At 40.5% G+C, this 12374-nt stretch overlaps 1 protein-coding gene across 2 annotated transcripts in view; it reads right to left on the minus strand.

Moving 5' to 3' along the window:
- Positions 1 to 362: 362 nt before the first annotated feature.
- Positions 363 to 12374, minus strand: part of UTP4 (UTP4 small subunit processome component) — a 32617-nt gene continuing 20605 nt past the window's right edge. For both annotated transcript variants that reach the window (XM_012534295.3, XM_049703984.1), the window contains 9 exons: positions 11293 to 11389; positions 10449 to 10513; positions 9191 to 9313; positions 8639 to 8795; positions 6645 to 6751; positions 5523 to 5618; positions 3038 to 3223; positions 1440 to 1550; positions 363 to 560 (listed from right to left, as the gene is read on the minus strand). In XM_012534295.3, the coding sequence (XP_012389749.2) occupies positions 444 to 560; positions 1440 to 1550; positions 3038 to 3223; positions 5523 to 5618; positions 6645 to 6751; positions 8639 to 8795; positions 9191 to 9313; positions 10449 to 10513; positions 11293 to 11389 (1059 nt within the window). In that variant the 3' untranslated portion in view covers positions 363 to 443. The remainder of the gene's footprint in view (positions 561 to 1439; positions 1551 to 3037; positions 3224 to 5522; positions 5619 to 6644; positions 6752 to 8638; positions 8796 to 9190; positions 9314 to 10448; positions 10514 to 11292; positions 11390 to 12374) is intronic.

Below are 12374 nucleotides of genomic sequence, written 5' to 3' on the forward strand. Positions count from 1 at the left end.
CTGATTATCGCTGTCAGTAGTTAGGCTATCTTGAATAAGCAAGCATAGTTTCCCTGTCCTCAAAGGCAACTTGAGGCAAGTCCCCATGCCTTTGCACTAGCTGCAGGCTGGAGGCTGGCAGACAATGAAGGTCATCAGCTCTCTGAAGCCTCAAGCATGTGTTAGGATATAGGAGGTAACTATTGCCTTTTTCCCCTGAGAGTGTGGTCTAAAGAACAAACAGGACCTAAACAAGTTGGATGACTTTGTAGCTAATTGGAACACTATCTCAACTACAATACCTTGGAGTTTCTGTTCGGTTTGTCAATGAAGGGAAATTCCTGTCCAGCATTTTAGAAAATAACATTCATAATGACTAGTCCTAAAGAATAACTTTGTTTTATTATCATGATTTGTGAAAACAGGTTAGACAGTTCAAGAAAGGACACAGACAGTGCCCTGTTTTAGGTCCCAAATTTCTTCTTTTTGATGGGTGGTGGCAGCTGAGCGATGATGTCATCCAGAGGCCGTTCTACCGCCACTAGTGTTCTTTCATCCAAAAGATCCATGAAGAGTAGAGGCTGTAGAGAGATGGTAATGATTCCACCAGGAGTTAGGTTCTGGGGCTAGTCCTGAATCGACTAACTAGGGCTAAAATGTTAGCCTCGTTCAAGCTGGAGGGGTGTAAATCTCTGACAATCCTTCCTGCCACAGGACTTAAAAGACTGAAAAAGTTGGGAGCTTTTATAACTGAATTCCATCATTTAAGATTTCAGCAAGATTTTTCATGTTTCTCTGTATGGAAAATCTGCGATTATCAAATTTCTTAGGAATCAATGTTAACAGAGGGCTCTGGAGCCTAAATTCTTGACAAATGGCGAGTTACAAATACATCAAGAAGTTAATCATACTTGAATCATTTACAACACCCCCCCACTTAAAAAAATTCTGCAGACCCCCAAGAAAATGTTCCAGGGTGCCCAAGGAACTCTGATCTGAGAAGCATGAATATGGAACTTGTGAGTGGGCACAAATAGCTGTAGTACCATAAGCTCAATGGATATCTGTTCTAGTACAGTGAAAAGCCGAGCCCAGAAAGGAACATCTAATAAATTCAATGACTTCCATTTGCTCGAAATTTATCTTGTGGAACATTCTCCACTGGAACTCAAATTTAAAAGCCAGCTTTAACACAAAGACCCCAACTGAGCTGCACCATCATTTCTCACTACCCATGTATTTCATTTTGGTGAAGGATGATATGCCTGCCTCTAATCTACTGAGGCGAGAACAATGAACTACAAACCTAAGGGACAGACAGTCTCAGAAAGGTCACTGGTTTCCCAAAACCAGGTTCTCTGCATGTAAAATGAAGGCACTCTTGTCCATTGTGGGACTTATTACATTTTGATAATATCACAAGGAACCAACCACCCAGAACGTAACGCAAAATGTATTACCTTATATTTCTTAGAAATTTTAAAGGCATGAGCTGTGCGCCTCCTGATGATATCTGATTCATTTGTGGGAGGCAGTGGATTGTAGAGTAAGGTTTTGTCATTTGGAAGAGGCTAAAAAGACAAAAATGTGTTGTTTAAATCATTATTTTTTTTATTGGGTCTCTACAGACCAAAGGATAATAGTGATTTTTGGGGGGAACACAATCTTCTGTCATGTTATACACTTACTACCTCCCTGACTCTTCTTACTTCAGGAAGAAAGCTGGAGCCACTCCTGCAGCTCTACTGTACTCTACTGTGGGGGTATGTGGCAAAGAGAGCTTGGTACTCTACGCCAGCAAGATTGAAGGGCCCAGCCAGGGCTTCTGGCCAGTCTCATCAGTAACACTTTGTGAGACACAAACAAACTGGCATGTGTAGGAGCTCAGCCCATGAAGGCTCTGCTTTCTAGGCTCTCTCCCAACCAGGTCATAGACCGGCCAAGTGGCTGAAATTCTCCGCAGGCAAAACTGCAACACAAACCACCCCCACTGATGTCACTGACACCTCGAGAGACAGCCTCTAGCCAAGCAAGTGATATTTTAATTTTATCTCTGACTTCCTTGGGAAATAGCTCTGCCCCTGCATGAGGAAGTGATGGACTTATCACCAACGCCTGGGGAAAAATATGGGCTGATCTAGGCTGAGTTATAAAGAGGCAAATGAATGGGAGGGGCCCTTCCTTTATCACTCATCTCACAGAAGGCACTTGTCAGCCAGCTCTGCTTCCCACACCCAGAGGACACAGGGCCCATGAGATGAGTTCCAGTGACACATCACCATGCACACCTCCTTTAGAGCCATCTGCTGCTTTCCCCGTGTTCCTCCTACGCCCACCTTCACAGATACACCAAAACACTGTATTGGCTGTAATCTAAGCTCAAAGTGCATTATAGGCATGGCCATAGCTCACACTGCTCCTAGGAAAGGAAGTGCCTGCTCAGAAAAAAACACGAAATTTGGGGTGAATCAAAACTGCAGCTGGCAGAGCCTGGACTCTAGAACGGAAAAGAATGCTCACATCCCACCTAAATCACAGCCATGAAGAATGGAATTTTCCTAACTGGTCATTTTTCAAAACACTAAGACCAATCCCTCAAGCCTGCAGATAGTGTTTCAGTATATTCAGCCAAGGGGCACAAGTGGTCAAAACCCCAGCCTGTATCTCCTTTAATGAAATCATGTTAGTCATCCCAGGGTGCAAAGGTGGAAGTGATTTAGCCAAACCAATGGTATTCCCTGATCATGGTCACTTTCCGAATACGGGCCTAATCTCTTTCCTATTTAAGTTTATGTGCTGAGAGACAAAGCAGAGAAATAGTCAAATCAGCAAAAACCAATACACAAGGGGCTGCCCCTTCCCTGGGAGCCTCATGAGACTGGGTAGGAAAATGAGGAAATCTGCAAAACAAAAGCTCCTCTCCTCCAAAGAATGTACTAGCAACCTTTATTCTGATTCTCCTTCCTCTAATTTATTGTCCTCTTTTGCTTTTAGAATGGAAAGATTCCTAAGTAAACAGAACCAGGGACAGGACAGGTGGTAGTGGTGAAGAACTCACCAATGACTTGTCGATGATGCAGAACATGTACGCATCATGAAGAAGGATGTGCATTGGTCTCTTGGGATGAAAACTGATATGTGTGATGGGAGTATCCCTTTGGAGCCAAAGATGATGAAACCCCTGCTTCTGGATGGTCCGGCTCCATTGTGTATACTGTTTGTCTGGAATGCTGTACTCAAATACCTGAGGAAGGATATGACACAGAGCAAGTGCAGGCAGGTACCCAGAAAGACCAAAGAAGGGTCAGCCTGAACCAGAAAATATCTATACAAACCTTGGCTGTATCATATTCAGCAATATGCATTTTCACTACTTTTTTTTTAAATAAAAAAATTTTAAGGTAAATTACAGAACAATAAACAATTCAAACAGCACAGAAAGGTTTATAGTGGAAAACCACCTGCAATCGTAACATCTCTTTTCCCCAAGACAAAAGCAGCCTGTTTCTTGTTTATATCTTTTCAGAGATATTTTATGCATACAGTACACACTATTCCGTATGTTGCATTTTTCATTAGCATTATACCATGGAGACTGACCCATATCAATGTATACACACATCACTCATGCCCCTTTTGAAGAACATGTAATAATCTACCCACTTCTTGGATGTACCAGGATTTATTTACCTAGTCTGCTTAATGAGCATTTAGGTATTTGCAATCTTTGGCTACTACACATAAAGTTATAATGATTATCTCTGAATCAATGTCTTTTTGCACAACTAAAAGCATATACCTATGGGAAGAACTTCTAGAATTGGAACTTCTGAATCAAAGATTATGTGGATTTAAGTTTTTTTTTAGATATCTTCAAAATGTCCTCTAAAGCAGTATACTAATTTATGCAATATATGAAGTGCTGTTTCCCTAGCCGCACTGTGTATTATTAACTCAATCTCTGTTAATTAAACAGGTACCAAAAAATTTCCCGCTAGTTTTAATGACAGAAGAACTTAAATGAGAGATTTCATTTTCTGGATATAATGTGTATGTGTGTGCAGGTGTGAGTGTAAAAACTGCTAATCAAAGTAGCAAGCATCGTCTGCCTGGTGGTCTATTTAAATGTGCTTCTTGGATCACATTTAATCTTTCCAATAGCTTGGTGAGGAAGGTATTATCAAGCCCATTTTACAGATGAGGATATATAAGTATTGACAAGTTCATACATAATATGTTCTGTAGCTCAGATATTTTAAAGATCTTCTTACAATTATATTCTCCTTACAACTTGGTATGGAAAAGTGGCAGACAAAGAACTAATTTTGCCCATTGTATATTCTTGGCTCCTTTGCTGAAGATTAACTGATCATAGGTGTGTAGGTTTATTTCTGGGCTCTCTAGTCTGTTCCATTGATCCACATGTCTGTTTTTGTGCCAATACCATGCTGTTTTGATTACTGTAGCTTTGTAGTATTGTCTGAAGTCTGGGAGGGTTATGCCTCCTGCTTTCTTCTTTTTCCTCAGGCTTGCTTTGGCAATTCTGGGTCTTTTATTTTTTTAATTTTTATTTATTTTTTAAAAATAAATTTATTTATTTTATTTATTGTTGGCTGTGTTGGGTCTTCGCTGTTGCGCATGGGCTTTCTCTAGTTGTGGCGAGAGGGGGCTACTCTTTGTTGCAGTGTGCGGGCTTCTCATTGCGGGGGCTTCTCATTGTGGAGCATGGGCTCTAGACGCGTGGGCTTCAGTAGTTGTGTCATGCGGGCTCAGTAGTTATGGTGCACGGGCTTAGTTGCTCTGCGCCATGTGGGATCTTCCCGGACCAGGGATCAAACCCATGTCCCCTGCACTGGCAGGCGGATTCTCAACCACTGCACCACCAGGGAAGCCCCGATTCTGGGTCTTTTATGATTCCATATAAATTTTAGGATTATTTGTTCTAGTTCTGTGAAAAATGTCACAGGTAATTTGATAGGGATCGCATTAAATCTATAGATTGCTTTGGGTAGTATGGCCATTTTAACAATATTAATTCTCCCAATCCAAGAGCAGGGGATAGCTTTCCATTTCTTTGAATCATCTGCAATTTCCTTTATTAATGTCTTATAGTTCTCAGCATATAAGCCTTGGTGAGTCATATTCCTAAGTACTTTATTTTTTTGATGCGATTTTAAAGGGGATAGTTTGTTTACATTCCCTTTCTGATATTTCATTGTTCTCCCATATCCACTCTAACACCCGAGTCCATTTCATCCTAGCCTAAAAACAATCAGTAAAACGAGCCCTTGAAAATTCTTCCTCCTTCTCATACCTCTTTATTCTAGAATCTCAGTGTTTCACCATTCCATTGTGACCCATCAAGCCAATGGATGTTACTGGCCTATGATCAGGCCATACATGGAAGCTTTACTACACATAAGAGAAAACTACCTTTATATTGTCCAGTACTGTCAAAGAAAAGCTCCTCCAAAATTGTCGTTATCTCAGTTTCCAAGTTACTATCCATTTGGAGGGAATTAGGAAGGACTGGGATCTCTTACCTGCTGGTCAGAATGAGCAATGACAAGGTTGTTGGTATTGGGGGCGATGGCCAGAGCAGTCACAGGGAAATTGTAAGCAGGCACTGTGCAGTGAAGCTGGGAATAAATAACAGAAACAGAAAACTAAAATAGGATTCCTTCCCTCAGGAAAGACTGGATGGTCTAGGTCAGTAGTTTTAAAATAATGCTCTTTGGAATTCAAAAAGTTCTATTCTATGGAAGTTCCGTAAACGTCAGGCATTTCCCCAAACAATGAACTTTAACTGCATTTTTTTAAAAATGCAAGTTTAACTGCCAACAAAACTAACAGCATTCACAGAGAACCTCAGAAAAAAGCTTTCCCTGCTGTCTCTACATTTGTATGAATTGCTCATAAACATGTCATTGAACAGGGAATCTACAGCTCTACACTGGATTTAAAAGAAATAAATGCCTAGGCATGGAAATTTATGTTCAATCACAAGGCATGTGCACTAGTACACAGGAACACCTTTAAATGCCAGGCAAGGCTCAAAGAGTAGTACATGCTTTTGCCACAGTGCAGTAAAGATTAAGTCATGCAGTAACAGGCAAACCCATTAAATGCTGCAGTTTGATATCGTTCTCTAAACTTTTAATGCTTATTGTAAGTTTTTTGTAGTTCTTATCTGACTTTTAGATGACGATGACAACTTGTAAGGGAACATTAGCGATTCAATCTGTGAATGGCAATATCATCACTAATTAGTGAAAAATGCTTTCCTGCTATTACTAGTTCTGTTTAATTTTAAAATACCTTGAGATTACAAGGCAACCTATTAAAGGAAATTGTTACTATCTGCATCTATTCATCTGGGTAAATCAGAATTTTCCTCCTCAAAATACAGACATAATCTGGATGTAGATTCATTACTCATAAATCCTTAATTTCAAACTTCTGTGCATGAGTGGTTTCACTGTTCCCACTGATTGGTTTTAATGTTAGATTATAGCTTTTGGGTTCCAAGCAAGTGAAACAGGAAAAATTTTTGGTTAAAAAGAAGTCCAGCAATTTTCCAAGTCATATCAATGTGCCTTAGCCTTAAGTCTTATAACTGCAGAGCTAACTTCCTCCTGTTTTCTGCTACTAAACTTCATGCTCACCTTTAGTTGTTTCACGTTGTACACATGGACTCCAGCACTGGTACCTGATGCAGCTAGCCAATTTCCATCTGGACTGACTGCCAAAAGACACATGGACTCCACTGTCCCTGTAAGGACAAAACCATAGTTAAGCCTCTGAATTCAGTGTCCACAGTCAGCCAGCCCTGCCCTAAAAATGATGGCAAAAGCCAGTAAGAGCCCTGGTTTTAAGTTACTCATAGGACAATTTCTAGATAGCTTTGCAGATAAGTTCTAGATGCTACTCTACTATTTTAATTTAATTAGCCATCCTTCATGGAAAGAGGAGCCAGAGAGATAAACCAGAAAGCAGCACTTGCTCAGAACTACCAGGAGAACAGAGAATCAGGGTAAGAGCTACCACCAAAATCTATACCTTAATTGTTTCAAACTCCTTTCCTATCAGGTGTTTTTTAAACAAAGTTACAAACAGCAAATAGGCTTGAGGCTTATTTTTTTGGTCTGTGTTGGGTCTTCGTTGCTGTGCACGGGCTTTCTCTAGTTGTGGCGAGCAGGGGCTACTCTTCGTTGCGGTACGCGGGCTTCTCACTGTGGTGGCTTCTCTTGTTGCGGAGCACGGGCTCTAGGTGAGCAGGCTTCAGTAGTTATGGCTTGCAGGCTCTAGAGTGCAGGCTCAGTAGTTGTAGCATACGGGCTTAGTTGCTCCGCGGCACGTGGGATCTTCCTGGACCAGGGATCGAACCTGTGTCCTCTGCACTGGCAGGTGGATTCTTAACCACTGCACCACCAGGGAAGTCCCGAGGCATATCTTTAATTTACTAGCTGTATATTTAGCACTAAAGGAGCATGGGCACATATGAGCCATCTTTGTCATTAAAGAATTTTAAACCAATCTGGCATCATGAAGACCCATGTGGGATAAAAATCAGACAGTGATGCTATATGCCAAAGTAAGTGCTGCATGTAACAACCCCAAACAATGAAAAAGCTTTATAACTAGACATAAACCAGATGCTAAAGGATGAGCGAGGTGGGTAGAAAAGGATGGAGAACAGTGTGACCTAAGTGACAAGGACAGGAATACATAGGTTTGAGGGCTATGAAGAAACCAGCCTGACTAGAAGGGGAAGTGAGATGAGATAGGAGGAAGAAATAAAGTTATATACATAATGCAGAGCCCAATTTTAAAGGAGTGCTAAATGCAAGGTAAAGAATCTAAGTTTTATAATAAAACCATATACAGGTACTCAATAAATACTCTCAGTTTACTTCATCTGACTCCTAATTTGTATGTTTCTTTTCCTGTTTGCTTCTGGGGCAGCTTATGAACAGTGAGAGTTTAAGTTGATTTTAAAAAGTTGATTTTCCAGGCTGATGAAGTCTAAATAACAGTGAAGTCACTACAAGCCAGAAAAAGGGAGAAGGAAAAAGGCCCGTGGGAAGTATTGGGTACTAAGTCCTTAGTAGTTAACTCACCAGTTGTTATCGATACACAGTCACTCATTCATGCATGCTCATGTTCTCAAAACATATGGAAAAGTGGTCATAAGCATTAGGACAGGTAATGAAACTGTATGTATAAGCTCATCATTATAAAAACAAACAACAGAAAAGATTAACATGTCCATAAAATACCTACATAACCAGCACCTACTGGAAATATATAAAATAATAATGGTAGTTATTTCTGGGTGTCAGGATTACAGATGATTTTAACTTTCTTCTTGCTCTGCTAACAAAACTCCAAGAAGGGTGATGAAACTTCTCTGGCCCCAAATAAGGAATCAAAAACCCAGTGAGAAAAGAGTAGGTGTGAGCAAGACTTCAGATTTCATCGAGCATTTTCACTTGCCAGGTATCTCCTTCTACTTTAAATCGCAAACATGTGAGTGAATGTGTAATTTTTGCAGGGCAGAGAAGATCATTAGTGAACCCCCAACAATTGAGGTTTAAATGGAAAGAAAGGAACATCGAGACTGATAACTCTCTCCCATGGCCAATTACCAACTTCTCACCTGACTGAGGCTGAAAAGTATGCAGGTGCTTGAAGCTTCCCTCCAGCAGCCGAATGACATGCACAGACCCTTGATTTGATGCCACAAAGAGCTTCGCTGAATCCTCAGAAAACAAAATCTGAAGGGCAGAGCGAAGGAACGCTGGCATTTTGGAAACCTTGGGGGAACGAGTAACAAAAAATCAGAGAGACAGAGAGAAGTTAGACCTACAGCCCATCAAAAATAATCACAGTTAGGCTTAAATCATATGAATGCTTCCTGTCTCCAAGGAAGCCAATCAACCAAGGGCCTGGAACACAGACGTGCCTACTGTAACCTATCCAGCCCCCTTGTCATCTCCTCAAAAGCCTAACATTTACTGCCACTTTCTGGCATTTCCCTATCCTCCAAAAACATAATTTTAAATGGCAATAAAAGACTGTTTTATAACAGGTTTCTCAAAATAGCTTTTCACGGAACAAGGATTCATATCCAGGACGTTTCCACTTCACACAAAAATCACCCACTTACAAGGTTTCTTCTTATTCAACCAGACTTGGGGTTATCACTTACCCTTTGGAGGTTTATGTTGTCATGTTCATAATTCAAACGATAGAGAAAAAACCGAGAAGCTGTAGAATAGGCTATCCAACTTCCACATGGGGAGATACAGCTGCAGATAATGTTCTCAGGACCCTGGTAACATTAGGAAGCAGGATAAATAGTCAAGTAAAACTTCATACAAGGTTCACTATAGCATGAATCCTCAAGCTACTGCCACTCTGAATGTATCCACAAATACCGACACATAATCGTGACACTCATATGCTATGTGTCACTATGATTATTTCAAAGGTAGAACATCTAAGTGGTGTGGCTTCGATTTCCAAAACCCAGAACAGAGGTCTCTGAATACTACGAGTTTATCTCAGCCCTTCGCATACTTCATGGGTAGCTTCATAATAAACCCTAACTTTAGAAACCTGAGCAGGGAGGCATTTAATGCAGTGAAGCTTTGGAGGCTCAGTGACTTGGGGACTGATTTTCTGTTTTGGTCAATGACAACCTGCTTTAAAGACCTGTAAGAAATATTAAGTGAAAAAATTTGCGTAATACCGCAAAAGTTTAGTGTAACATTTATGTAATTCAAAAAACTCAAAAAACATCTGAGTGTATGTAAGTATGTATGTATACACATATACATATTCTCACACACAGAAAAAGATCTAGAAGGGTATACAGCTAATCAATTAACAGTAATTATTGCAGGAGAGGGGACTAGTATTAAAGAGCTGGGCAAGGGTATAAATTATCAATATTGTTTGAATTCTTCATAGTGAGACTGTATTCACAAATTATTTGTGCAATTAAAATAAAGATTTTTAAAAAGGAAGACAAAGCTGTTTGTATAGTATAGTCCCATTATTGGAGAAAAAAAGGATGTATACACATGCACGCATGGGTGAAAATTTTTTCTGGAAGAATATATAAGAAACCACTGGCAGTGATCATCTCTGGGGGGGTGGGGGTAAGAAAGAGGTTCATTTTTCATTGCATCCTCTTTTGCATTATTTGAATTTTTAAAAACTATGCATGTTATTTTCATAATAATACCAAAAGAAGAAAAACGAATTTCTTGTATTCATTCATCCAATAAATTCTGAATGCCTGACTTACAATCATAGGAAACCCAGCTCTTTTGACATAGTACTTCATTCAAATAATTTTAGATTTGAAACAGTTTATGATGTCAACTAAGAAACCCTCAAAATTCAGAATGAGAAAAATGTTCTGGATTTCAGAGTCTGAACACACTGTTAAATTTCTTTACCTTTGTCTTGAGGTGAAGTAAGTGATCTGCATTTTTAGAGAGTGGAAGTGTATCCCCATTCTTTCCTGGAACAAGAAATATCCCTGACATTTTTCTTCCCAAAGAAAGGTTATTCATACATTTTTTCTACTAAAAAGTCATTCCTGGGTAGAAAGAAATCTCTATCACTGGGAAATCAGAAAAACGTCTGACGTAGTAAGCTTACAGTTTTCTGGGGGTATGTATACGAAGAGGAAAGCAGTGAGCACTTTCTTAGCTTCTACTTGGGTGCCCTGCATACGGCCTAGGGCACACCCCTATTTCTCTGAAGCCACTCCCCACAGCCAGGCATGCAGGTGGATGGAAGTGAAGTTTGTGTGGCCTCGACTTCAACTTCATTTGTTCATTTTGGAGCCTAAAGCAAAAGCCTCTAACCTACTGTAAAACAACAGGACCCGAACAGGTATGTCATACTTAAGGCCATGAGGCTGTCACCCTGGTAAGATCTGCACAACCTTCTTTTTCATGCAGGCCCGTCACGACCCCACATTAAAACTTGTCATTTTTCAACAGCCTGTTTTGATCCCAGTCTAGTCAGGGAGAACTTTGATTCCACTACCCTCAGGACCACTATATCCTGCAGTGCACCATACTGAACCGAAAACTTTTCACTGATGATTCAGTGTCCTGCTAACAATTTTAACACTCTGAGGAACTCCTCTGCTCTATCTAGTGGGTGGGAAACCATAAGTTCCAAAGGACACAGACAAACCTACTTCCATTTTTCCACAAGCAGAATTTCAACTGCCATTTCTGGCTTCTACCTCCAGTTTTCTTATTGGAAAAAAACTTTCTTCCATCTTACCTGTTGCAACTGTGGATCCCAGTCGCCAAAGTTCCAAGTGATGAGCAAACTGGAAGAGGAGAAGCTGCTTCTTTTTTGCACAGGAAACGAGACGTCGCTGTATCCAAGAATCAAAAAGACATAAACAAGCCGGAGTCATCTATTGCCTCAGTACTGGATACAGCAGCAACACCTCAGAACATTTTTTACCGTTGAAATCCATTTACTTGATAAATATTTCCTAAGTACTACCATTCGCCAGGCACTGTCCTAGGATCTAAAAGCATAGTGGTAAATAAAAACCTAGCTACTGCTCTCAAGCTTACAGTTTAAAGGGCTGACATAAAATTAAACAGGCAATTACATTAAGTGTGCAAAGAATTTTAACATGGCTAAGCATAGTATGTAATGAAAAAAAGTAGAAAGGCCTCATGACAGTAAAGACAGGAGCCCAGATGAGGCTCACTGGTAAAGAGTACTCAGGCAAAGAAGGTAGGGCAGGACGCTCCAAGCAGAGGGATGGCACGGGAAATAGCTCAAAGGGAAGAGAGAATGAGAGGGAATAAAAAGGAGTCTTTCAGAACTGCCAGACTGAGTGCAGATGGCGGTGGGGGTAATGTAAGTGCGTGAGAACAGAGGTGAGGGAAGAGGCTGTCTTCTCCGGATCAAGACAGGTTTCATAAGCCATGCTAAGGAATTAGGTCTTTACGCTGAGGACAACAATGACCAACAAAGGCATTTAAGCATGGAGGGATGAACAAAGTTGCTTTTTGAACGCATCAATGGAGAACAGGCCGGAATGACACAAATCTAAATAAAAGGAGATTGTTAACAAACTACTGTAAAGAAATCCAGAGGAGAAACGACACTGACCCAAACTAGGTTAATGGCAGTGTAGACAAAGAGAAATGGCTAGATTCAAGAGAGAACGAGGAGGTAGACTCAGTAAGGTTTACTGGTTGAATGGAATGTAGAAGTAGGTAGTGGGAAGAAGAGTTTCTAGCCTGGAAAGATGACTGATTTACCTAGAAAGGAACACTGGAAGCCTGGATTCTCCTGCTCCCACCCAGAATAATAAAAAGTCCAGCCTTGGGCTTCCCTGG

The sequence above is a fragment of the Orcinus orca genome, chromosome 20, assembly GCF_937001465.1.
Source record: "Orcinus orca chromosome 20, mOrcOrc1.1, whole genome shotgun sequence".
In the NCBI taxonomy this organism is placed as follows: Eukaryota; Metazoa; Chordata; class Mammalia; order Artiodactyla; family Delphinidae; genus Orcinus; species Orcinus orca.